General features: G+C 38.0%; 1 protein-coding gene across 2 annotated transcripts; it reads right to left on the minus strand.

The window, feature by feature from the left end:
* Positions 1 to 4,482: 4,482 nt before the first annotated feature.
* On the minus strand, positions 4,483 to 27,520 carry tacc1 (transforming acidic coiled-coil containing protein 1). Of its 2 annotated transcripts, none has more exons than XM_005804008.2 (13): positions 27,313 to 27,520; positions 17,872 to 17,960; positions 12,881 to 13,304; positions 10,978 to 11,032; positions 10,802 to 10,874; positions 9,222 to 9,274; positions 7,616 to 7,744; positions 7,454 to 7,530; positions 7,252 to 7,295; positions 6,914 to 7,074; positions 6,211 to 6,317; positions 6,005 to 6,125; positions 4,483 to 5,890 (listed from the first exon to the last, which is right to left on the minus strand). In XM_005804008.2, the coding sequence occupies exons 1-13, from the start codon at positions 27,375 to 27,377 to the stop codon at positions 5,822 to 5,824; spliced, it is 1,467 nt and encodes a 488-aa protein (XP_005804065.1). In that variant the 5' UTR covers positions 27,378 to 27,520; the 3' UTR covers positions 4,483 to 5,821. The 2 variants fall into 2 exon arrangements, with proteins under 2 accessions (XP_005804065.1, XP_005804064.1); XM_005804007.2 differs by lacking the exon at positions 27,313 to 27,520 and adding an exon at positions 20,206 to 20,663.
* Positions 27,521 to 27,641: the final 121 nt, after the last annotated feature.

A 27,641-nucleotide genomic window follows, 5' to 3' on the forward strand; every position in this document is an offset into this window, starting at 1 on the left:
TGTTGGAGTGTGTTTACTCACTCGGGCCTGTGATGGTGGCGCAGGCCTCAGAATAAGCTGGACAAGAGATGGAGCCCTCCTTGTCGCACTCTTCCTCGCTGGTTGTTGAGCAGACATAACATTTCAGAGCTTGGCCTTCGCAGACAGAACAGGAGAGAACACCTGGCTTGAAACTAAGCATGAATGTTCACAGGCAAGTGCAACTCCCACACACACGTGCCACCTTTAGTTAACATCAGTCTGCTCAGCCCTGCGTACATCAACATACACAGGGACTCACTACAGTCAGGTAGGAATAAAATGTCCTGCAAAAGTCTTCATAAACCTTGTGGTGTGTAATTAGAAGGTGGAAGGGAAAGGATACACTGTTTTCATTTTGCTTTTACAATAAAGTAAATTGTGAAAGTGTCTTGTGCATTTGTATTTAACCTCCCTGAGTTTTAAAACCACATTTTTGTAGCAGGTCTACAGCTGCAGGTCTTTTGGGCTACGTCTCCACAAGCCTTACACATCCAGAGGCTGAAATTTTTGCCCGTTCTTAATTTCACAATAGCCCAACCTCGGTCAGACTGGATGGAGAACATCTGGAAACATATTTTTAAATGTTTCCACAAATTCTGAATTAGATTATGGTTTGGACTTTGACCGAACCTTTGACCATTTCAATGTCTCTCTGGCACTACGTATGTTTATTGTTGAAAGATGAACATCTGCTCCAGGCTTGTGTCTTTGCAGGTTTTCCTGCAGCATTACTCTACATTTTGGCCAGTTCTTTTCTCCATCAACTCTGATCATCTTTTCTATCCCTGTTTAATAAAACTAAATGATTCCCCCCAGCCTGATGCGGCCACCGCCGTGTGGATGACATAGACTGTTACTTTGTCTCTACAAAAAAAACACGAAACAATTTCAGTTTCTTCCAGCCTTATTAGCCCAAACCTGCTTTAAACTTCTCTAAAACCTTTACATCTGTCTGCTGTATTCCTCTGTCTATATCAGGGGTGGGCAATCCTGGTCCTCGAGGGCCGGTGTCCTGCAAATCTTAGATGTCTCCCTGGTCCAACACACTTGAATCCAATAACTGAATCACCTCCTAAGTGCAGTCAGGTTCTCCAGAGTCCTGCTAATGACCTCATTATTTGACTCAGGTGTGCTGAAGTAGAGATGCATCTAAAAGTTGCAGGAGACCGGCCCTCGAGGCCTGGAGTTGCCCACCCCTGGTCTATATGATACTTTCAGTTCTCTAATGTTTTCCACCAAACCTCTGAGGCCTTCACAGATCATCTGGAATTAATACTGAGATTAAATTACACAAATGTAAGAGCAGTTCACCAATTAAGTGACTTTTGAACACAATCGATTGCACAGGATTTTATTTAGGGATATCGTAGTAAAGGGGGTTGAAACAATGCACACCAATCACATTAAAAGTGAAAAACTTGTATGCTTTTCCTTTAATTATGTTGCAAGGCACTGTGAATTTCTCATGAATCTCTGTTAAATCTGTATTGAAACACAAATAAAGGTGATACTGCGTAGATGCAGAGTACACCACTGAAAGACTACAACTTCATTAAAGTCTTGAATCATCCTTACAGGCCAAGATCAGCACTTGTATTCTGAAGTGTTCTGGATCAATACTTATCCAGACTATTATTTTAGAAGGTTTTTCAAAGTTTTTCTTCCAGTATTGGGTCCTTTTTTTAAACTAATTTTCATTTTTGTTATTACAATAATGTTTTTTTATTATTTGTTTGTTCAGCCTTATTTTTGTTTTATGAATCAGTCATAAATTTAACAAGTTATCCAGCTGTGTATATTAATGTAACTTACACTAAACAAATAGGCCATTTTATTTTTAAACTGGCAGAAATTGGGCATTTTGTCATTAGCAGTCTGTAAAGAAGACATGAATAAACATATATGGATATGCCAGTTTGACTGATATAATCTTGTACTGTGGCACTGATGGGATGATTTTCAAACAGAAATTAACTGAAAACTTGATAACTGATCAATTGAAGCATGTTGCTGGTTTTGTATTAGGTCTTTGTTTGATTCTTCTTGTTTCCCACAAACATGACTTTCAGACAATGACAATCTGATGTTGACAGATTTTTAGGCCTGAAATTAGTTTCTTTATTGTCCTCCACTTGCCTATTTTTTTAAAAGTGCACACTGCAGTGCATGATATCTTGTTCGGACACGATGAAAAGGCAGAACAGGAGTGAAAAAGAATTGAAATTCCAAAGTAAAACATTGAAAAACCCTCGTAACGCCTGGAGAACTGGAGAAGAATTTTAAGAGAGGATGGACGCCTTAACCCTTTACCTGTCTGCAGATAATCATCAGTTGCCTACTGATTTATATTTTAGTCATTTTAGTCTCCTACAAACAATCTGCATCCAATTATAGAAACTTACTGTGGCAGGCCAGAGAAAAAAGGCAGAGCAGAGTCAAAACAGTCTTCATGGCAAATGGATGATGGGATACTGTCTTCTAGAGTCCAGAGATGAAGTGGATGAGTGAGATGTTTGGGAATCGGGGACCATGTTGGCGAAAAAGGAGGGGGTTTAACAATGAGAAGATGTCTAAAGCATTAAGCATCTTATCCCTGTAATCTCCAGCTATGCTGCACAGGCAGCACCCTGCACTAAAGGATTAACAGGACAAGCTTTAACAGGGCAACACAATTGCAGTTTTAGAGCATAGTCTAATACAGGGGTCTCAAACTCCAGTCCTCAAGGGCCACTGTCCTGCAGTTTTTAGATGTGCCACAGGTACAAAACGCTGGAATGAAATGGATTAATGACCTCCTCCTCCTGTAGATCAGTTCTCCAGAGCCTTAATGAACTACTGTAATTATTCTATTCAGGTGGTGCAGCAGAGGCACATCTAAAGGTTGCAGGACACCGACCCTCGAGGACTGGAGTTTGAGACCCCTTAATAGAAGTGCTGTCCTTACAAAACGTGACTAATGTGTAGCTTGACAGTCAGCCAACAATAACTAATAAAACTAATAAAAGGTCTCTGTACCAAAAAAATACACTATTGGCTACACTCATCTTAATGCAACACTCGAAACGTTTTTGTAAATGAAACAGAAAGAAATTAGAGCTCATACACATATCCTAATGCTACACTCAAAAACTACGAATGTACATTTTATCAACCAATGAAAAAACAACACATGCTTAAGTGTCTTCCAAACAAAATAACCTACTTACAAAGACGAAAGGTTTTCAGTGTACAAAGCGTAAAGTATATTCAGCGTTCATGAATCGTTAGCTTTAACCAAATTCTGGTTGGCAAGGTTACCAGATAGTTTGCTGTTAAGAGCGCTCACTCGGTTACGTTTCTGCAAACACAATATGACAAAGATTGCGGTAAAACAGATGTCACATACTGATCACTTTACAACCCTCCAAACTTGTACCCATTATTAGCATGAATTTAATCACTAAATTTGCTAAGTGTAAAGTTGACTACCAAGCTTATTGATGCAACGTATTTCCACTATAAGCCACGGCAACTCCTGCAACTTTTAGATGCGTCTCTACTGCAACACACCTGAGTAAAGTAACTCTGGAGAACCTGACTGCACTTACAGTAGGAGGGGTTTCAGCTATTGGATTCATCCAAGATAAGCAGGACACCAGCACTCAAGGACCAGGATTGCCCAAACCTGAAGTGGAAGGAAAATAAATGGTTTTCAAATCTTTATGTAAATATCTAACAATATTTGTTTTAAACTTGGATGTTTCTGCGATTCTGTTTTCCTAGTAGGGGAACAGCCAGATCTAGGCAAATTTACACTTCATTACAATTTTTTGGATCATAGATTGAACAAATATCTTAAGAAGTTCAACACAAGGAATATAGTTTTATAACCTTATCCCTTTCCTCATTGTGGTGTTAATTGGTCTTGAGATTAATACCACAAGGTGCTAAGTCCATTTTATATAGAAAGTAATGAATCCTTATATAAAGCATGGTAATAATCAAACTGAAAATATTGTAGAACAAACTATATTGATGTTTATTCAGGAGAATGTACACATTATTCACACTGATTCAACACAGATGTGAGATTGTCATTTATGAACTACAGATACGAATTTATATCCTATTCAAGCAAAGTCTGAAGTTACAAAATAATATGGCAAAAACAAAACAGTCTAGGAACAAGAGGTAACATGACATCAGATTGGCACAAATATATATACCATTTACACATCTGAGTTTGTGATGTTGGTGAATTTTACAGTCATCACAAATTTACAATGAATATTTACTTTAATAGATTTTAAATAACCACATATTGAGCCCTAAAAAAATCCTGCAATGCTTAGTCTTTCTTTAACCAGCTGATTTATAGGAAGATTTTAAACATATCCTGCATTGCAAGGACAGGTCAATATTTTTTCCTGGACAGAAAATCTCATGTAGAAAACCAAGTGAGAACCAAACACACACGCAACATAAGCACTAGTTGTAAAATTTATTTTGTATTGTGATAAGCAGCCATAAATTATGTTATAGTTAATCATTACAGCCCTGTGCTGAACACAGATTGTGCTTGTTGATGCGATAAAAGAAAACATGTCTGAAAAAATGGCAAAACTGTGAAAAAGTGTAAATAAACGAGTACTCTGACAACAATCACACATGAACAGCAGGCAAAAGCTCTCACTAAGACATCAGCTTACTCCACAGGGTTTTGTAAAAAGCAGACTGTAATGATATTTAAGCAGCAGCATCTGCAATTTGTAAAATATCTCCACTCAAAAATAGCCCAGTTACATAAAAAGTAAGGGTTATGGTTTTGTGGATTTGACTGAACAGCTCCATAAATTGCAGACTGTTTTAGAAGGATGGTAGTGAAAATGTTCTCAATTCAGAGGTTTATTTATGTGGCCTTGGAAGTGATAAATAGTCTGCATGTGCACAAAATGACATGTCCACAGCATGATGCTGCCAACATCATGCGTCACTCGTAGGCATGAAGTGTTGAGTTAGTTTATCTCTACGCAGCTGTTTGCATGAACAACTACAACTATTTTGTGTCATCTACATGACTTATAGTTATATTCACATATAATTGTAAACAAGACATGATTTCTTCCTGCGTTAGTACTATAAAACGAACAGATTTGTGGAGAGGATGACTAAAAACTGTCTTGTTGACAGATTCTCCCACCTGTGCTGTTGACCTTTGCAGTTCCTCCAGAGTTACTGTGGGAGTTATAACTGTTTATCTGATAAATATTGTCTTTTGCCAGTCTGTTAGTTTAGGTAGAGAGGTCCACTTTCACACTCAATCTGGCCAAACCAAAAAATAACTTGAAAGTGGTATAAAAGTATATTTTAATTGTTTAACCATTCATATTAAATCTCTTCTCTAAAGCTTGTCTAAGCGGAAGGTTGAAAGTATTTTCAAAATCAAACCCAGGGATGAATTCAACATGATGTCATTCTGGAGGCAAAGTTGGTAGGAGTTTAGTGGAAATATCATTAGAGCTGTTGTTCCCTGATATCATGGAAAAACACTTGATAGCTCTAGATAACCTTACGAAAGGTGCAAAATGCAAACAAAGTGATCTCATGTGATTAATATGCTGAGAGCCTTGAAGGTTCAGGTCACAAGTAGTGCAAATGCAAATTACAAGAGGTTATTTCAGACATCTGTACATAAGCAGTTTCTTAGGTGCAAGGCAGGCACAGGGTACAGTATGGAAGCTGCTTCTTGGTTGGAGGCATGCACAGTGCATTTCTACAGGACTGGAGGGGCGATCCAGGCTGATTAGCCTCAAGCAAATCCTCAGTCTATTTTTCCCATTTTGGCAATCAGCTCATCACAGATCTTTGTGAGCTCCTCGATTTCTTGATTCTGCAGGAACGCCATAAAGGAAGGTAATTAAACATTATCCAGTAATCGCAGACAGGAAATGGTGCTGAATGATGTGTTTCCTGGTACACAGCCTGGAGATGATGAGTGTTGTACCTTCTGCAGCAGGGCTTGTTCCAGAGACTCGTTCCTCATCTGCTCCTTCCTCAAGCTCGCGGTCAACGCTATTGTTTCTGAGCTCGCCTTGGTGCGCACCTGAGCAATCTCCTCATTGGCCCTACAAGAATGAATAAAAATTAATATATATTTTTATCCAATAAAGTTTTTCTCCCAAACTCTTCTGTTGCTCAGACTCTTCATACTTGTCTAGTTTCTCCTCTGCATGCAGCTTCAGTGTCTGGTATCTCTGCTCCTCCTGCTTGACTCTGGCCAGGTAGTCCTGAGCACACTTCTTCAGCACTTCTTCATTCTGCATGAAGAGATAAAACCTAATGCCATTTACCAATTCATGTGCACACACAGAAGGCAGATGGAAAACTGAGCATCTACACAGCTTTTTCTAATGTTCATTTTAACTTTTGTGTTTTGTCTGTGTTCTGAATTGCAACATATTTCCTTCCAATGTTTCAACAGCAGCAGTAAAAGCTAAAGCTAGACTACTTTGTTTCATTAAAACCCTGCATATTTAGGATTTTGAGCACATATAAAAGCCTATTTTTTTGGGGGGGGGGGGGGGTTTAACAATTACATTTTATGACCCTGGGTTGCTTTTAAATTGCTCTAAACTTGACAACTTTGGCCCTCGTGGCAAAAGGTTTGGACACCACAGCCTATTCTTAAAATTACTTTCACTGAGAGTTTTGCTGTGGTTTCATAATGACTGCAGCTATTTGAGTTAGATTTTTCAGCTTATGCCTGGTGCTGGTTGTACAAACACCGCTATTAACCACAAGATACACTTCCAACTTTATACATACATTAATCATCAAGTGCTAGAAACGTAAACTATTTTCAGGGTACTTGGGGAAACAAGACGTTTCAACAAGATGTCCTCAAATTTCCCACCTTTTTAAAGCCATCCAGGGTGCTTTTCATGTTTTCATAGCGGCGAAAGATGTCCGACAGCGAACGCTCCACGGAGTTCAGGTCTGCCAGGGCAGCATCCTTCTCCACTGTCACCGCATGCAAAGCCTTCTGGAAGTTCACACTGTTGCGTTGCTCGTCCTCTAAAGAAACACATAAATGGGTTATTTTTTATCTCACAATATCAATATGCAACATAAAACACTTTTCACATTTCAATTCGGACTTTTCTTTTTGCAACAGAGCACTCACAGGATGAGTTTACACAAATTAGAATAAATTCAGTGTTTGAATGTTTTCCTGCAGTGAATTTAACTCACCAATCATCTGAGCTATTGTCTTCTCATATTCTGCAACAATCTTTCTGAAATGAGACACACCAACATACAACGCTAAAGTTTGTCTAAAAGTTTACATAAGATCGTTATGCAATAAAAATTACTAATTTCATTTTTGCGGTACACAGGACCACCCTCATCTGGAACGTTTGATCCCCATGACAACAGCAGGATGTTTTCTAACCTCATCTCATCCACTTCTTGTTTGCACTGCTCATACTTTTTCTTCCAGTCATTAGTTTCAGCCTCCTTAGTGATGATCTGAAAGGAGACCGTTTGTGAGTAAACACCTCCACCAGCAATCTCTGAGTAACCCAGTGAAGCCAAGTCCAACACGAGAGCTTACCTCCTCTCTGATGAGGGTGAGAACCGCTTGTTTCTCGGCCTCACTGATGCAGATGGAATCCAGGACCTGACTTCCCGTTTTCTGCATCTCACTTCCTTCTGATGTCTTCAGCTCACATGTGTCTTCATACTGGCAAGAAGGAAATCAGTCATCAACATCTTTTTTTTCTTTTTGCTCAACCAAATTGTCAAAAGTTTCAGTTGCTAATTTTGGAGATGAAGCAAAAAATGATCTAATGACAAAGTTTGCTAAATTCCTGCATTCATCTATGAGCTGGTTGAAACCTCAAAATCTAATCTTGTTTATGATCAGTGAATACCCAACTCAAACCTAATCACTATCAGGTGCCACTGACAAAAACCCTTCACTGTTGTCACTATTACTGCAGGAAGAAGACTTGGTTAGCTCCTTCCAGAGTCGGTAAGAAATGGAATAATTAGGCTGGAGGAAGCATGAAAGCAATAAGAAGCTTCTAGAAGGGAAACCATTGTCTACATAGTCATGCTAACGGTTCATTTAGGTGCTTCAACAGATACAGGAAGCTGAATGTTTTACTGCAAATTTGCTACATTTTCTTCCAGCAGTCAAATTGCGTCTTTAATGCAGCATGTTCTATTAGCAAATGTTAGCAGGTGAGGATCTGTAAACAGAGATTACCTGTTTAGACTGATGTTTAACTAATTGCTGACAGTAAAGAAAGTTCAAAGCACTAATCATTCAGTCCCATAATGTGGAGGATTTTGCTGCATTTGTAGGAGACATAGGTGTGTAACTTTAGTCTAATTTTGATAAATCAATGTTTTACAACATTAAACATTTGTGTAAAAATATCAAATTTGACATTTATTCAGAACAGAAAAATGTATTTCTTAAGACATTACAAATATTGGTGAAATTAGAGACAAACTTTTGATTCATGCTTTTCTACACTAAACCTGTCAAGATTTGGAAAAATGTCCTAAAACCAACTAAATTATACGTGTTGTTTTGGCATCATATTGCAATATTTGGATAATCTGATCTTCTCCTGCAGCTTAACATTCAGCATATATCACTCATCTTTGGGTCAATGTTCTCACTCCCTCCTCTTCTCCATCCATGTTTCTCCTTCTGTCCTTTGCTGGATTATGACAGTCATAGGCTAATCTTGAGGGTGATAATCTTAATCCATGTGTCACCTGAGAAGACTAACTAACACAGTGGCAGGCACTAAGTACCTTGTGCTGTCCTACACCTCAATACTGACATATCACATATTACAATGCAACGTCCTTGGCTGTAACCTAATCAATTGTTTCTTTACTTCAAAATAAAATGATCAATTTTGCTACATTTTATTTTAAATTACTACGTTAATGTCTCATATTTCAGCTGCATGTGAAGAATCAGATGCAGATGAAAGCGACACCGGCTGTAACTCGTCATTCCTTTCATTTGAACAGATAAAATGCCCCACCTAGTGGCAGAATTGCAGTTTGAAATTTATGTATAAACATTCATCCAATTTTCAGTGACAGATTGACACTCCATTGATGAGCAAACCAAAAGCTGACACCAAGTTTTAGAAAGAAGAAAATATATCAGGTTAGAAGAGACGGAGTCTCACCACAGAGCAGCAGCCTGACTCATCTGGTTTGGATGTCAAATTGTTTTCCTGGTCTGTGAAAGAGAGAAGAAAGCCTTTGGGGTCATACAGGTAGGTCCTATAAATATGCTACAGCACTGTTTAGCAACATGACCAGCAGGTGGCAGCAAATTAAATCCTTAGGCCAAAAAAATGTCATCGTGATATTTAATCTGAAAGAATCCATGAATTATATTTCAATGACTTGAATGTTTTCCTGCTATATGCCCTTAATGACCCCTCAAACTTCATTTTAATAAATAACTAATCCATTCAGTACTGGGTTGGGGCTCCTTGTGCTTAAATTACTACATCAATTCAGCATGGCAACAAGATAATCAGCTTGTGTATCTGCTGAGGTGATGAGGAATCCAAACTTGGTTTAATTAGCAGTCTTGAGGTCGTATCTGTATAATTGTTTCTTTGTCTCAACAATGAGTTTACATCAGGCTAATTTGATGGCAGACTGCAGAGATAAATGTTTAATGATGATGATTAATGGTGATTAAAGCATGTATTGGTACTTTTGGCACTGTATGTTGTAGCCAGTAGTAGTATGTTGTAGTATGTTATATCCACTAGCATATAATATCACCATTTCTCTAAAGCTTCATTACAAAAGGAAGACATGAAGTGTTAAATTCCTTGAAGTTGATAAAACATACTACACAACAAATCTTCACACTGTTCCTGAAGAACATTAGATTTTGTTCCTCTCACCTCTTCGGGGGTGACTTAAAAGAAAGAAAACAACCTTTGTACAACATTTTTCCTTTCACTTAACTTTCCAATAATATACTTGGATAAACACCCAGCTTTTTAACCATAATTTTTTGACTTCCAAGAGTGAACAACTGTCAGGTTTCCTTTCTTCCCCAGTCATGTGTACAGGCCACAACACAGATTTCTATTGTGGGGGGGGAAATCCATTTCATTTATCTTTAGTAATATTCTAATTTTGTAAAATACTAAATTTGGGTGTTAGTTTTAAGCCACTACGGCCAAAATTAACAGAAACAATCACTTGGAATATATGTCTATGTAATAAACTCGTATAAAATAGGAGTTGTAAAGTTTTTACTGAAATAAATAAACTTCCAGAAGACTCTCTGATGTACATGTAAATGATTCATTTTCCTGAACATCAGTGTCAGGAAAAATTGTCATTCAAGGACAATTTCTCCTGAGAATGAGCTATGTAAGTGACTGAACCAAACTCATAACATAAAACTCATAACATTCAGTAGAAACTGAACTGCATGTCAGAAAATATCCGTCATGTTCTGAACATAAGTTACAAACAGCTCTGTACATAAGGACAGCTCTGTCCCAATTACTCACCACATTGTAATTCTGAACATTTCCCATGTACAATTAATAATTAAACAGGCCTGTGTTTGCAACAGAAGAGGAAAGGACATTTAATGTGACTGCCTGACCATGACTGTTGTTGACCCACGGGTCAGGTAGTGCAAACTGATCTAAAATAATAAATATCTAATCTTTGGTGTCCTTCATTTGAGTTAATATTGCTCTAAAATATATGCCATCATTTTACTCACAGTTTTGCTCCTTTTCTGATTTGGTCCCAGCCAGTTTCTCCTCATCTGTAGCATGGCCCTCATGATGGTCATCCTTAAACAACATTAAACTTTATTACCATGCTGGCTTTCTCTGTATACACCTGTTTTTTCACTCATTGTGTAGTAGGCATATTACCGCTATTATCAGAGCTTACCTGTCCATTTAAATCCTTCTGCATCTGTTGGTTTTGCTTTAGTTTGCAGGAGTTCCTGAGGACAAATGACAAAAAGCAACATCAGCTTCAGCGTGGCACATTTCAGCCTTGAGTGGATTTAAATGAGGACAGATGGAAAAATAGGAAGAGACAGGGAAAAAAAGCAGAAAGCTTTACTACTAGACCACATAGCTTTTCTTTGTGTGTGCTGAGCTGGCATGCTCTTCCAAAAAGTGCTGAGTTATGCAGTAGAAAAAGCAGAATAATGAAATGTTGGTGGATTAGAGGGTTTCCTCTAACTCATGATATTTTTACACTTTGCAAAAGTACTCATGTCTTTTTCTCTGAGATTCTGAGTTTATGTCAGCTGCAGAGCCAGAGTCACACAACACAGTTATGCAGTACTTACAACAAAACACAGAGGAAATGGACTTGCTCAGCAGTCCTGATGCCACACAAAGAGAAAGGGAAACAGAATGACATGTTGAGCAAAGAAAAGGAAGGAAAAGACACAAGATGAGACACGGGTTAGGACAAAGACAAGGTGAGGGCAGAGGTCCTAATGGTTAGGAAAACAAAACTGGAATCAGAATCAGAGTGTTACTGGGAAACGTCAGACATAATGCATTGAAAAAAAATATGAATGTTGCAAATATAATACATATAAATATAATTTACAAGAACATTTCTTGACTAATAAAAGTTTATTGCAAATTCCTTCCAATGTTTGTCAATGCCTCACTAGGTTTTAACACTAGATATCCAAAAGTTTGAGACGATAAAAATTAAAGATGCGCCAAGAAATCAGCTGAAGAGTCCAGCAAAATTTTAACTGGATTGGACCTAATTATTGACCAGCCACTGCTAAACTAAATACATAATATTTTTCAAGCAGTAAATGCATCATATAAATGTCCCAGCAGGTGGCATACCTGCTGTTCGTTCCGGATGCCACAACAGGGAGATGGAGCTCAGCACATTACAAAAATAAAAATGTATTACAGCTTAAAACAATGATCATTTTATTCTGTTGTAAATCATGACAGAAAAGGAAGCAATGTAAATGTTTTGGAAATCTGACATAATAACCATGAGCATCCATTGAGATTTAATGTTCAATGATTTTGCGAAACAAAATATTTTATGATAGTGTCATGATGTAAGCAAAGAGTTATAATATTCTCATTAAAGTAGAGGATGAGATGTTTGATTTTATATATAGATATCTCCCATTTCATAACCTGGAGAGTTTTATTGTATTTTGTAACAGAGATACTTTTATATTATATACCTTCATATTTATATACTTCATTATATTTATATTTTTATAACTTTATATAACACTTTTAGCTTTTGACTTTTGGATACACCATTGTTTTATTAGACTGGCTCACATCAAGTAGAAATTGCATGTCTCTATATTGCAATGTTTAATTAGATGCACGACACAGTTAATTACAAATACTTGTGTAAGATCTTCCACAAGAGGGCAGAGTTTGACTTCTTAATAGTTGAGCAAAAATGAAGTAAAAGTAGAAGCAAAACATACAGGTATGTATACAAAATGGAATGTGTAAACAGAGTTTCACAGATGTGTGCGAATGATATAAAATAAACTTCCTGAACATAAAGTGGCCCATTTTAGTGCAGTGAGTCAGGCTGTATGCAGGGGAGAAACAGCCGACATGCCTTAAACCTGCATTAGACACGCAACACGCCAACACAGTTCGTACAGACAAAGACACTTTGATCATTTCAGGGTAGATGTGAACAACCGCTTGCAATCACTGCAGCTCTTTACAGCCATTTATAGAAACTAGCTGCATATCTCACTTAAACTCTGGGTTATATGTGTGTAGCTGTAACCACTAGGGGCCACAGGCCTTTATTTGGGTTTACTTACTTAATGATTGAGTTGCTGGTCTCACAGGCCAGTTTAGTGTTTGAGCTCACAGGGTCTGATCTCACGTTGCCATTCAGCAAATCGGGGTCCAGGCACTCATCATGACTGATTGTGTCTGGACTAGAGTCTGAAGTCGTCGGAGCCTCGTCGTCCACCTCTGAAGGATCCGGTTTGTTAAGTGGTGAGAGAACAGGAAGGGATGGCGGTCGGAGAGCTGCAGTCTGGGGAAGGTGGCCAGATGGAGATAGATCTTCTCCAGAGCCATCTTTGGAGCCCAGGGTCAAATTGAGGTTTTGATTCAAACCAAAGCTGCCTTTGTTAGGTGTGGAGCAGGTCAAGTTGTTGAGGGAGTCAACCTGCTGGGATGCAGCTGAGCGGACATCATGGCATCTGTCCTGAATGTTGTTTGAACCATCAGTAGGAACTATGGGGAAAAAAAGGGAACAAACTAGTTGGGAAAGAAAAGACTTATGCAAAAACGAATCTGGTTGCATCTGTCATAAACCATATTTATTAGTTATACTTAGCTGTGAAACAGTGAGCTTGGGGCATACTCAGTATTAATAAACTATATTTATTTCTATCTGAACTTTTATAAGTAAATAATACTGTACATTGAGGTTAGATTTCTAAATAATTTTAGACCCTGGTTGAGATTTTGAGAGATGTTTTTCTCTCTTGTTGCCATTAGTAAGTGAAAACAGGAAACTTCTATTAAGAATTAAAGAAAGAAATTATCTAGCCAATCTCTTGGTTGCAAAATTTCAGGCAACTTTAAAGGAATCCTAAAATGTTCACACAAAACCTTTATTTATAACATTTATTAGTGTCATTAAAGTTTAGATTAAAAAGACATAAGAAGCAGCATGATTACTAAAACATGCATAAATCAATATGAACACAGCAAAAATGAAATGACTACAACAAAAACTTACCACATTTCAATGACTCCTTTCTAGCACTTCATCTGACAAAATACTGTTTATCTCTGCAAAACTGTTGCACATCTTCCAAGTGCTTAAATGGTGTATAAATATTTGCTGGAAATTTACAAACTAAATATTTTCCAGCATCAATGATCTACACCGCTGACGCAGTTCACCAGGCTGCCATTCATTTTTGGATGTGTCAAAAACATTCTGTTGCATAAATACTGCAACTTAGATATTCCATTTACACTGAAATTTACACAAAATTTATAATAACTTAGCGACGTTGATGGTTTCAATTGAGGTTTTTGAATGTCAGCAGTCTGATGCCACTGCTTTGATTTTTAAAAATATTATCATTACTAGACTTTATTTGTCAAAAGAGATAAGAAAAATTAGATGTTTGTGTTAAGCATTGTTCTAAGTAAAATGGGTTGAAAAATATATATAAAATCATATCAGTTATTATGGTGGCAACATTCACTGGGATTTAGATAGTCCATATAATCTCCAAACAAGTTCCAAACAACATTTGATATATCCTTTTGTTTACATCATTACCACTTTAACCCCACCTACACACACTTTTGTTCCTTTTCTAGTTCCCACCAAATCCTAATTGAAAAATCTCACTGTGGCAGCTAAATGATTTACAACCAACCAGTTAGGCATGTAACCAATTGACACCATTCAACCCAATTACAATAATATTAAATCCTTATATTGTTAGAATGCATCTCTTTCATGTAATGTTACCATTTAGGTTTTAAGCCTTCAAAGGGTTTACTTAAAATCTACTGACTTCCTCCCAGAACAATCCACTTCCTGTCTCGTCACACATCCCGTTAAGCGTCCCGGCGGACTGGGCTGTGTTGTTGAAACACAGGAACCCCTGTGGCTGAAAATAATCATCTCCACACAATGTAAACGCCAAACAACTATAAACCAACAACACCACCCTATTCCTTCTCTACACCACATGTGGACATGTTTTCTTAAGCTGCGCCATAAACTTTATTACTTTTTTTTGGTATTTCATGTGATAGACTAAATTATGCATGACTCTGAAGAAGAAGAAAAACAATTCAGTATTACTTTTCTTTTTTCAGTGTAACTCTAGCTTTTTATGAAGGCCTTAGTGGTTTGAGAAGATCAATGAAGTTAAGACCAAGAAACACAGTAGACAGGTCAGAGAGTTTATAAAGTAATTATTAGCTTTGAACATCTCAGAGAAAATTTCAACCAACCATCTGAAAGTGGAAAGACTATAGGGCACACGTTGGAACAAGTATTTTGCTGGGCAAAAAGAGCATAGTTTAGCAAAGGATTCAAGAGGTCCATGGTAACTTTGGAGGAGCTGCAGTGCTTCATAGCTGAGATGGAAAAATCAATAGGACTGTTAGTGGTCTTGCACTGCATAAGAAAGACAAAATACAAAAAGGGGCAAGAAAAAATCTACTGAAGAAATAGATAATAAAAAAATCCAGCTCAAAGTTTGCTACAAACCAAGTAGAGCAGACAACAGTCAGAAGGGAGAAGGTGGTTTAAAAACCTTAAACCAAAACACTGTACATGCAACTGCAGTTACCAATGAATCATGGTGGTGGCAGCATCATGCTGTGGAGAAGCTCAACTCAACACCACTTTAAAATCATAACCATTAAAGGGGAGCTCAGTTATTATGCCTCCCACATTTATTAGAAGTTTTTTCTTTCATCTTTTCTTTCCACTCCAAAATTATTCACTACTTTAAACTGATCCATAACATACATACCCAGAAAAACACCTGAAAGTACAACAGGTGTAAAAAGTAGATTATGTCAATGTTCTTTTTAAATCAAAGAGTTGAAGTCAGCTTATACAAACTTCAGCTCTAAATGTCCGTAGTTCCTCACACTGAATACACCCTTTATAGACGAGGAACAGATGTAGAAAAACCACACCCAGAGTTCAACCCATCACGTGTCCCAGCAACACAAACAACATCAGGCTTTATTACCGTTTCACAACTCTGTGAAAAAGAGGAAAAGACAGCAGAGGGGGAAGTAAGAGTGTCAGAGAAACAAGTAGATACAAAGCGAGCTCAGGTTTCTGCTCTGCCACTGTTCAGAGAGACGTATCGTCATGTTCAAGTGGTTGTTCCCATAAACAGTGAACTGTTTATGGTTCACTGAAATGTAGAGCCCATTTCTCCAGAGTCAATCTTTTATGTATGAAAGGAGCCCAGCATGCGAGTTGTGTAGCGTGAAATGATACATTTACTGTCTCAGATTGGCATAATTTTACCATGAGCAGCAATTCAAATGTCGGAAACTGATCTAACCCGGATAGAAGAGCCTGATGTCAAACCCCGTTGCTCCCAGTGTCTGCTGATATCCCTGCACAATATTATATTCATATCTGTGGTTGAACTGAAGTCTGGATTATCTGTTACCACAGCAACGGGTGCTACTTGCGCCTGTGTGGGTGAAAGCTCGGCAGTAAAAGCAGAACAGGAGGAGAGGGGAGTGGAAACTAGGGAGCCTGTTTGAAAAAGCAGGACTCAGCTGCAAGCTATTTTTTTTTAATAAAGGCTTAACCAACAGAGAGCTCATTTCCAACTTTTAACAGTGTTCATAAACACTACTCTGGACCTGTAAAACTTTGCTTAATAAAGTATGTAGTGCATTGCTTCTAAAAAGGTAGTAAATAGCGCCAAGTTTCAAGTGAAATTATTGCTGATGCACAAGTAAATTCACACGAAAGACGACAAAGGAAGAAACGTTCTTTAAAAGGTAAAAAAAAAATTGTGGACTGTCACAAATACTGTATGATCTTTATTTAAGATCACACTCCATATCAGCCTTTCTGGATATGAAATAGAGCTGCACAATTAAAGAAATTATAGGATAAGAAGCTTTTTTTTTAATATTGCAATGACAATGTCACTTGTTCTAAATTTAAACTTTCCTGTCACTTTAAGTATGTTGTGTTCAATCACTTTTGTTGGGTCTGACCATCTTCTGCAGGGAGACTCAATCCAGCAATCTGAATCTAATGATAGTATCTGAAACATTTATAGAACTTCAGTCTATGGTAACATTCTTCTCAATGTTACCAAATGCGTATTTTGCCAACCTCCGGTCACAACTTTTTAATATTTCGCGGTAATGAATGTGATAGACCAACAGAAATCAGTGCATACCTAAATTTAAAGAAAGAAAATTACATATTTATTTGCAAATAAAAATATCAAGCATATGGTGTGCAATTGTATTCATCCAGCTTTGTCTGATAAAATGAAGTGGGATGAAATTTAGTTGAAATCTCTTCTCTAAACAAACCCTGAAAAGTATGATGGAATAAACTTTTTACTAAAAACACAAAAGGTGAAAACTGTGATATTAATTTATCTCAACTTCCATCTGACCAACCAGCACAAACATCAAAGGTTTTGACGATCCTGTTTCTGAGCCTTAATGGCATCAAAAATGTTTTGATAGGAGCCAGCAGTGATGTATTAAGTGTGTACTCCAGGAAAACATTACTGCAATAATAAATCCCTCTTCCAAGCATTCAAGCATGCTCCTCAGTGATACTTCTGCAGTAATAAATCTGCACAGATTAACCCAAATCAGGGTTTTCAGCAAAGCATAAACAAAAAGGCTGCAGACTGAAGCTGAAAGTAGGTTGACAGCTGGCTCACATACAGAAATATGTAGGTCTGTGATACCATGTTATCTGCTGTGCTAAAGTCTCATTACTGTTGTAAACAGTGGGCACTATACCGATACTTTGCCCACTATAAATGAAATGCACAAGTATAATAAGACAATACCTAAATATGTTATGAAAAACCTTTTCTTTTGCTGTTCCTTATGTGAAGCCTGACTGCATGTCAGATTTTGTTCATGGCAGATATGGTAAGCAAGTATTGCATTTAAACATACAGTCAAAGAAGACATACAAGATAAAACCGTCAGGATTTCAAGATCACTAGTTAATCATTACCAATATCTGATAATATTTAAGTCAAGTGACCTACATCGGAGCACTAACTTGCCATCTGCTCTGAAGTCTCACCTGTATTATTTGAGTTGTCCAGTTGGCTCAGCAGATTCACAACTGGAGACTCAGCTTCTGGAGTCTCGAAGGCGCCTTCAGAGTCCGAACTGCAGGTGAAAATAAAAAACTGTTATTTTTTTTATTTTGATGAAACATTACAATAACAGAGAAGAATAAACAGAAGCTAGAAAAGAAAACTCCAAACTGAAACTTGACCAAACCAACAAGGGAAGATTTGTTATGCACTTTTTTCTTTGCTTAATTATACACATTGTTAACTACCTTGCAAAGGTATTAACATCATAATTTAAGAAATAAAATAAAAGTCTTTATGTGGAATAAATTTGTATTCAGTCAGTTATTGTACAACAATAATTGGCATCGAAAGACTTACAGCTGGAAGTCTTTTGGTGTATAACATTAAAAACTTTGGACATCTAGCGTTAGAGGTTTTTGCAGCTGAAACTAAACTGGATTGAGAGCCTCTTTGAACATTCATTTTCAAGTCTTGTCTCAAATTTTTCATTGAATTGAAGCTTTGATTGAAACCATTTTATTGCTGTCCTGGCTCCATGTTTACGTTTGTGGTCCTGCTGGAAGAAAAACCTCAGTTTTGTTTTTTTGGTGAAGAAATGCTTTCCCATAGCACAACATTACACCATCTCCACTGTTCATTTTGAAGATGGTGTGTTCAGATGTGGAGTGTTAGATTGTTTGCCACACACAGCACTTAGGATGTAGGTCAAAAAGTTCAGTTTTAGTCACATTTGAAGAGAACACCTTCATGTTTCCTGTTTGCTCTTCATGACTTATGGGAAACCTACTAGACTTTTTCTATTGCTTTTTCAGCCACTCTTCTGTAAAGAGAAAATTGGTAGAATCCGCAACCAAGTTATCCTATCAACACATTCTTTCACCTGAGCTGTACATCTCTGCAGCTCCTCCAAAGACACCAGAGGTTCCTGACCTGCTTCTCTAATTTCATGTCTGCCATTTTAGTCGGGTAGCCATATTTTGGTAGGTTTGCAGTTGTGCTATTCTTTTTCTTTTCACAAGATAAATTGACCAGTGCTCCGTGAGGATATTGTTTAATAAATTAACCCTGCTTAAAAGTTTCTCAACAGCCCTGATCTACCTGCTGTGTTCCTTGGTCTTCATGATGCTGCCTTGTTCTCTAATTGCTTGTTGCGGATAAATTAAATATAAGTGGACCCTGTTTACCGATTAGTAAATGTAATAACATTTGAAAACCCATGTCATTTTCCTTCCAGTTCACAGTTATGCATGATGACTATCTGTTAGTCCACTGCCTGAAATACCAGTAAAACACATTGAAGTTTTTGATTACAATTCTATACATATATAGAAGTTCATGGGATATGAATACCTTTGAAGGGCACTGTATATGTTTCCAGATAATCATAACAGAGTCATCAGCTTTCCAGGATCTATTTTCTTGAAGAGACTTGAACACAGTGGCTTTCACAAGTCAAAACAAACAAGCTCCTTTTATTTTAAAGGAAGTCAGAGGAAGGAGAGAAGAGGAAGCAGGGCCAAACTGGGCCACCTGCATCCTTTGCTCCTCAGTAACTGTGTCCCACAAACACTCACAGTTTTTGGCCTCCAGTCCGGGCTGCCTGGACACCCAGCTCTGATTTATTCCCAAACAACAGAGACACGAAGAGAACGGGGAGAGGCATCAACACATGGTGCATGTGTAGGGATGTGTGTGCTTGTGTGTATTCCTAGCCACTTGAAAGCACATCAAAACGTCCACACTCTAATGAAAAACAGCACAGAGAAGAGTTCACAGTGTCAGCACCCAGGAGCACACCATCTCTGGAAACCAGTTCCCACAGACACACACTTAACACCAATTTAATACAAATATAAACCCTCCACTCCCACACACACAGCCTGAGATTCCTGTCCTGCTGACAGCCTTAGTGGTTCAAGATCTCAATGGTTACTAAGAAACTAGAAAAGGAGGGGAATCAAAAAGTATCTAAAGCTTTGAAAAGTGTTGCTTTTTAATCCCCTACTTTTTAGCAACCATTGCCAAACGGCCACGCACAAAACAGGCTTAATTACATCCTCTGTGTTTGAAAGAACAGGGTGGTGCATAAAAATCATCTCCTCCTAATACAACAAAGCTATTTTAACTTAATATGTGCTTTGAGATGATAACAGACAGAGAATCTAAGAATAAACGCCAGGATGGGACCGTTGGTCTGATGATCTACAACCTGTCTGTATGACTCAGGAGAATCTGCTGCCATCACAGCATCCACAGTCACAATCCATATCCATCTGTTCAAGCACACACAAACACACATTCACAAAATCTCTTACTTGTCTTCTTTGTCATCCCTTCCTGTAGGTTGTCCATTGTCTCCTGCACCTCCAGTCACTGCCGACCATGTCCACTTGGCCCACTGGACCGGAGACAACCAGGACATCTGTGCAGCACTTCCAACCCCACGTCTGAGATAAGAATTGTAAACTTGTCTTTTCTCTGGATGAGTCAACTCTGTGATTTTCTAAAGTTTAAATCACACTTTTACTATTGACTACAAGAAGCTCTTGATCTACCAACATATTTTCTGTGTCGACCTCACTTCCTCTTTTACTCAGTTTCTCTGTCTACCCATCCTGCTCTTCTGTCCTGTTGACGCTCGTGCAAGAGAAACGTGTCTGTCTGTGCTGCAGCTGCTTCTGTTTGCGGCTCTGCTCTCTGCACAGCACTGACTCACGTTCTGCAAATTGCAGCCGGAGCATCAGCAGTCACTCCCCCCGCCCTTTCTGCTCCCCTCCTTCTTCCTCCCAGCAGCCTCTTCGTCTGGGTGAGCGACCAGCTGATTAATACGCATCGGCTCGCTCTGCTGCTCCTACAGGTCTGCTGACTGGCTCTCTCCCTCTGTGATGCTATCTGGGATTTTTGAAAGTTGGAGACAGGAAGAGAGGAAAAGGAGAAGTACATTTCTGTTTTACAAAATAGGATTAGTCAGTTTTGTCCTGGTTAGAGAGAATATCAAATATGTTTGAGCTTTGGGGATCAGGTGGGGAAAAAAATCATGGTGGTAAGGAAATGCCACATTTATATATCCACCTTGATTAGGTGTTTAGATGTTTTTTGTTCTTTTTCAAACAACCAGATAAACAAGCGTTGTCAAAAGCTGGGTCACTGGTTCAACTCAAGGTTTTCAACTATTCAATAATAAGCTGTAAATCTAAGTTTAGTCATCCCTTGACTACATCAGCTATTTAAACTGAACAATAAAATGTTAATCACTTGAACTAAACTAAAAATCTGCTGTGAATGTGAGATTTTCTCACATGGTCAATATGACTGATGGTTTCTTTTTCTTTTTTTTGGAAGGTGAGCAAACATTACAAAGTCAAGGTGAGGAATGATGCTGACAGCATTATACTAAATGAGACAGCAAGCAAAAATTTAATCAAAAGGTGCTTTAAGTTCAAGGCTGTTCCTACTAGCGCTACAAGGTTATTGCACCTTTTTTATTTTTAATTGAAAACAGGTTTATTAGTTAGTCAGTCCAGCTGTATGGGATCTGTATCGCATTATAGGTAGAAAAAAAGTTTGAAACGATTCATAAAAAAACCTGGCATCTTAACAGGAGTGTGTAGATTTTTACAAGTTGCTGCATGTAAAGCCGTTTCTGTCAACTGCTGCTGTCTGCTCCTGTGCAGAGGCATTAGTTTTATTATCCTCCATTTCCTTTCCATTCATAAAATGTTTCCTACAGCAGTGATCTCTCTACCTGAAGACTTAACCTTTTGTTGTTTTCCACAGAGAATGACAGTTTTAGTTTGAAAAAAATGATTAAGCCTGAGGTGTCCTTGACACTAGCTGGCAATATTTCCAAATGTGAAATAAGCTGTGCAATGTTTTTTTTTTTTTTTTTTAAATAAGATTTTATTATTATCATTTTATAATTAAAAAAAAAGCATGATATTTTTACTATATTGGCCACCCTACATTCATGCATGTTTCAACAGGTTCCAAACCTCTCACCCGTATTTTTATTTCCTTGTGCCTTTCATATCTTCACCCTTTTGTTGCTAAAGTTTCTTCCACACTTTGTGTCAACCCTGAATGCTTCTCACACACTGTTCTCTCTGAGATCCGATATGGTAATCAAGATGCAATCCGAGACGTTAATAGCTTGTTTACCCAGCAACAGATACGGCTGACAGATCAGCTAAACGCAGGCAATTAAACCGCCTGCCTCTTTTCTCAGGATGAACATGAAAAAGTGAAAACAAATATTGCCGAGACAGAAACTATTCCCACTGAACTCACATGAGCTGGCAAAGCCCCGAGGTGCAATTAAAGTAACTGAGGCTCTATTGTTCACTGAAACTATCCAGGCCAGACAACAGACGGATCAATAAAATAAACCCAGATACAGATTCAACGATGCAGCAGCAAATCCCCTTGGAAGAATAGGGTTTTAATTAAATGCTCTCATCACTGAACACACACGTCTTTCTCTGTGTTTATTCATCAGAAGCTTATGTAACTCTACACAACTCTTCCCTCAGACTCACACAGAGGATCTAGGCTAGATGAGATGCATTTTCTGAAAGAGAAAACATGGACCGTGACTAATCCAAAAGGCAGGCAGAGGATTTAGCCACTGTGAAAAGATGGAAAGATCAGGAGAAGGAGGCACTTTCCTTTTTATTTTATGTTTTCTGTTGCATAATTCCCACACATGAAGACATGTTACCACACTCTGCTCCACGCAAACAAGAGCAGAGAGAGGAAAGAGGATGATCTAAGAAACCCGCACATAATGTTTTACACTGGTGAGCGCAGAGAAAGAGGCTCTGTTCAGTCTCTTACAGAATGAAAAAAAAAAACTGTGCAGAAAATAATCACGGCACAGAAACAATGGAGGCATTTTTATGAAAAATAAAATAACGAAAAGAAAAAGAAGTGTCTAGAGGTTCGTTAAGATTAGAATCTCAAACGTTTGTTTTGCATTCCTTGCATTGTCTTCTTTTTCCCTTTAGTTTCCTTCTGACAGTCAAAACACATAAGAAGATAAACCGGTGACAGCCTGGAGGCACACAGACATCCATTTAACCTGTTACACAATAAGGCACTGGCTTCTGGCCAGGTACATCAACAACATGTGATTTCTTAACATTCAAAAATGAAATAAAAATACTCATTACTCCTATTGAGACAGAATTAAAATACAGAGAAACAGAGCAGAGAAATAACTGTGGAAATGAGTCTGCTCTTATGTAATCGCTTGCAACCACAGATACAGCGTCAGTAGTGCAACCCACACATGCCTTCAGACAGACGGACATAGATAAACTACAGCTGCTACTTTGGTCCACATACAGGTTAAAATACAGCAGATAAACAAAATGTGTTCCTTAAATAGACTTCGCCCCATGAAACTGATGTGTTTGTGGTCTGTTAATCCAGTAGGAATGTAGATGTCTATTCCTCAATTAGATTCTGACTGATGGCAGCATGTGTTGTTCATGAGCCAAGAATAAAACCAGACATGGCAAACATGTCTGCAGTCCACAACAGAGGAAATTAGATACCGGATGTAATAATTACTAAACTCTGCATACTGAAAGAGGATTAACAGAGGTATGTCAGTTAGTGTCTGGTGTAGCTAAAGGTAACTTTAAAAGATATAGACTTTATTTAATGAAAGACTACATGGACATTTTTTAAAAAATCACCTTTATACAATAATGCACAACTCCCAATATGCCCAGATGTGGCTGTCACTGAGAGCAGACCACAATGTGCTACAAGAAATCTCCAAAAACAACAAAATCTTCTCCTGTGAGCTGCGGCAGCATCTTGCTACTGCTGATATGAAAGTACATGAAAACACAAACTCTGGACTGAGGTTTACCACAGAGAGCGCAGACCAAGACCAGGATTTCTAAAAAAAGGTTTTTTTGGACAGATGAGTCTAAAGTAAAAAATAGAAAAACAGAGATGGAAGTGTCACTGACTCATTATGAGGATGATAATGAACCTATGTCCATACCACCATTATAAATAAAATGTTTCTTTAAATATCTTTTTGTTTTCATGTTAAGCATTATTTATGAAATAATGTTGCTATGCAAGTAAACCTACTAAGCCAAGACTAGCGTCAGATTGATGACAATTTGGCGCCACCTGCTGGGAAATACTGGATGTGCATTTTGCATACAAGCAACTACAGAAACAGAAGTGGCCTTTACACCCAGCCACCTATTTAGTAATACAGAGCGATGAGAGGAAATGGACAAGCTGCCTGTGTGAAAAACATGAGCTTAAATATAAATGACAAACCTTATCATTTATGATAAGGTTTGTCATTTATGACTCATGACTCACCCCTCATTGGAGTGAGTCATGAGTGTGCTGATCTATGAAAACACCCATAAAGGGACTCCAGGGAGAAACTGGAGCAGCTGATGTTCCTCTGTCTAAATTCAGAATGGTGATATCCAGAGTAAAGCAGAAATAAAATAAGCAGAGAGGCTGGCATTCCCTGATCTCATCTTCTGTGGAGGACGCTCAACTTATCTGCAATTAGCGTAGAAAACCAGCGTGGAAACTAAGTGGAGTCATGGTGCTCACAATGCTATAGCAGCTGAATCACTCAACTGACTGTGGCACACACACACACAAAAAAAACAAAGAAAGAATGAGACAAGAGGAGGGCTTAACCCCAGAGAGGCATGGACAGACACCAGCCGAGCTATTGTTCTTAGTTATGAATGGAGCTGAAGATCACACAGTTCCCACACAACAGAATATGTACGTTACACACCGTTTGGGTGAGTTTACAGGACCGACATGTGTATCAATGTAAAGAAGCAAAATATACTCAAAAGAGACATTTGTTTCAAATTCCACAGTTTCCTAGATTAAGATTGCTGTATTTTCTTAAGCCGTTTGACCTGTTTTAAATTAAAGTTCCTATAATTGGGCTAAAATGTTATTCTATAATCAGTATATAATTAGTACAGGTGGAAAACTTTCCCAAAACTTAAAAATCTATCTAGTAAAACTGACAAAACATACTGTAAAAAACACTGAATGAGCTTTTTTTTTTTTAAAAAAAGATGTTCCATTAAATAGAGAGACGGTCAAATTTTGAGAAACGCTCAAAAGACTAATGAGAACCCCTACTGGTATTCTTTATGAATTTCACTATCATGAATGAAAGCTTTTCAGAGGCAATATGTCTTGAATCATGATTCTTCAAAAAATTAAATGTTTTCTCTCATCTTTGCCCTGATATATTTTATATACACAGGATATATATGCATTAAACCCATCACTGTTTTTCTCCAAATATATTTCTGATGTGACTACTAGCATAAAATTCCCCCTGGAAGTCATAAACAACTCAAATAATCTACAGATTAAAAAAAATAAAAACAAATTATTAAATAAATTGTGTTCTGTGTAAAGAAGTGAAATGGCACAGGAAATATGAATATACATGGTCACCAAAAATTTATTGTATTACTTAAAGCTTTTTTTGTAATAACATCTCCTACATATATGCACAGTTTGTAAACTTTCTTCACAAAATGTCTGTCTGAAAACAGTTGTGGGTTTTTCCCTGGATCAATTTTGGACATAAAATTCTAATAATACTTCATTAATTCTCAGATTGCTCATCAAGAATGTCTCTCAGTAAAAATTATTTCATTTGTCATTGTCTGATCTACATGAAATCTGCCAAATGGTAGGAAAATCTCACACCTTGATGGTACCATCTACAAATGTCTCGGTGTTTGGGCTGATGTACAGTGATGAAAGTTATCCTCCATCTTCATAATTTCAATATTATTTGAACAGATATTCTCAATCTATTCCTCTGCAGCAAATCTTAATCAAGGCTCAACGTTCAACCCCCATTTTGTGGATAATTTCCTTCTTCTAGATATACCAATTCACTAAGTCAGTCAGCTTTTTACATAATTAAGTTTTCGCATCATCAACTTTTACAAATATAGCTACATAGAAAAACATTGACATAACCAAACCTTGTTTTCACTGCTGTATTTATTACCACTAAGAATAGCTTCAAATGCAGGTCAGACTGCTTCCAGCTGGGTGATTGTGCCAATGCTCTGGGCTTCTAGAGAGCAGAACAACCACGACTGCTCCAGTTAAGATGTGAAAAACAGAAGGGGGATGATGAAGCTGACTAAAATTAGTGCAAAAGATGAGAGCTGCAGACCTTTTGCGCTGGTCGTGGAGTTTTCCCCGTAGGGAAGACGCCAGCTCCCTCGTGACCTAACACCAACACAGATGGATGCAGAAGATATTTATTTTAAAAGGTGTGCTTCAGTGTTGCTTTATCTGGTTCTCTTTCTGTTCTCTTCCTAAAGTGGTCATCTGTCTTCTCTTTCTTTGTCCACACTGTAGCTTTAAAAGCCACCTCAAAAACATCCTAGCAAGGCTTGTCACATCTTATCCCAACTCCTGTCCTTCACGACTGGAACTATTGAGAAATTAAAGGAACAAGTGTCTAAATATAGAACAGCTCAGACTTTCATGTGCGCCGAGAGAAAGAAATCCACTTCAAGAGGCTCCTGGGAGCAGTAATGAAAAACATCACTGAGAGGATAAAGTAAAAGCACTGAGAAGATTAACGGGGTGAAGAAAGAGGAAGAATGGTTTATGTTTGTGCTCTGTCAGATGCCTCAGGATGGAAACATCCTTTATTCACTTGTCTGGTCTGTCACAAAGACTTACACATGAATTAAACAAGACTCAGTAGACGTATAAACTTCATGGATGAATTCATGAACACAATCCTGTTAAATTTGGGTCGTAGATGCATAATTAACAGCAGAGCCGCACAATATCAGAAACATATGCAACTACAAAATTGTAACTCAATAGTAGAATGACGATTTCAATTTGCAAAACCTTGTCTTACCCTTTGTTCCCTTTATAAAATGTTTTCACCACTCTGATTGAGCTTTAGCATCTTGGCCATTAAAACCACATATCATCAGGGCTGTTAAGAGTCCATGTCATAATATCAACGTGTAAGAATTTGAGATAGTATATCATATTAAACATCACATTCAAACAAGTGTGATAACATACTGACAGCATGATGACAACTGGGGTTAAATATATTGTGCAGCTATTAATCATTCCTTTCAATAAGAAAGATTACAGCAACAAAACCTTCCTTCCTCTCCCCAGTCTTGCCCTCTGACTTCCCTCAGATTTGAATAGCTAAACAGTATTAAAATCAGCCAACCAGCTGACACTGTAAACAGAAAGGCATGATGGGCTAATTTGCCTTCAGTGAATGATTCCAGACCCTTCCCTTCTGGCTCTTTTGCTTTCTGTCACCTTTGCCTCCAACACAAAGCTTGCACACAGTCTTACAAACATTTTAAAAAATAAAAATAAAAATCTGTTCTTACAAGCTGTCCTTCTTCCTAAGAGAGCTGAGCGATGCTCTCCTGTGCTGGCTGAGGGAGCCCCCCATGGCAACAGCAGGACGTGCGTTTGTTTCAGGTTTATCCCAGATGCTCCAAAAACGCTCTTCTGACAGGGTTCACTGCTGCATCAGCTCCTGAATGCCTCCAGCAGCATCACAATACATCTGACCCAGCAGCCTGTCCTCTCCTCATCGCTCTACAAAATCAGGAGGAGTATTACATGTGAACAGCTCTGGTGACAGTCCCGCCTCCTTGCTCCACTACACATCTTCCTCTCTTTCACACACATTAACCAGATTACAGTCCCTCAT

This window comes from Xiphophorus maculatus, chromosome 12 (genome assembly GCF_002775205.1).
Source record: "Xiphophorus maculatus strain JP 163 A chromosome 12, X_maculatus-5.0-male, whole genome shotgun sequence".
NCBI classification, from domain to species: Eukaryota; Metazoa; Chordata; class Actinopteri; order Cyprinodontiformes; family Poeciliidae; genus Xiphophorus; species Xiphophorus maculatus.

Coding starts and splice junctions, on each gene's coding strand:
- tacc1 (XM_005804007.2), bottom strand. CDS start 20,312: ATGTCCTGGTTGTCTCCGGTCCAGTGGGCCAAGTGGACATGGTCGGCA. Junction 11,033..12,880: donor ACCAGCAACTCAATCATTAA/GTAAGTAAACCC, acceptor ATTTGTCCTCAG/GAACTCCTGCAAACTAAAGC. Junction 9,275..10,801: donor ATCAGAAAAGGAGCAAAACT/GTGAGTAAAATG, acceptor TCTCTTTCACAG/ACCAGGAAAACAATTTGACA.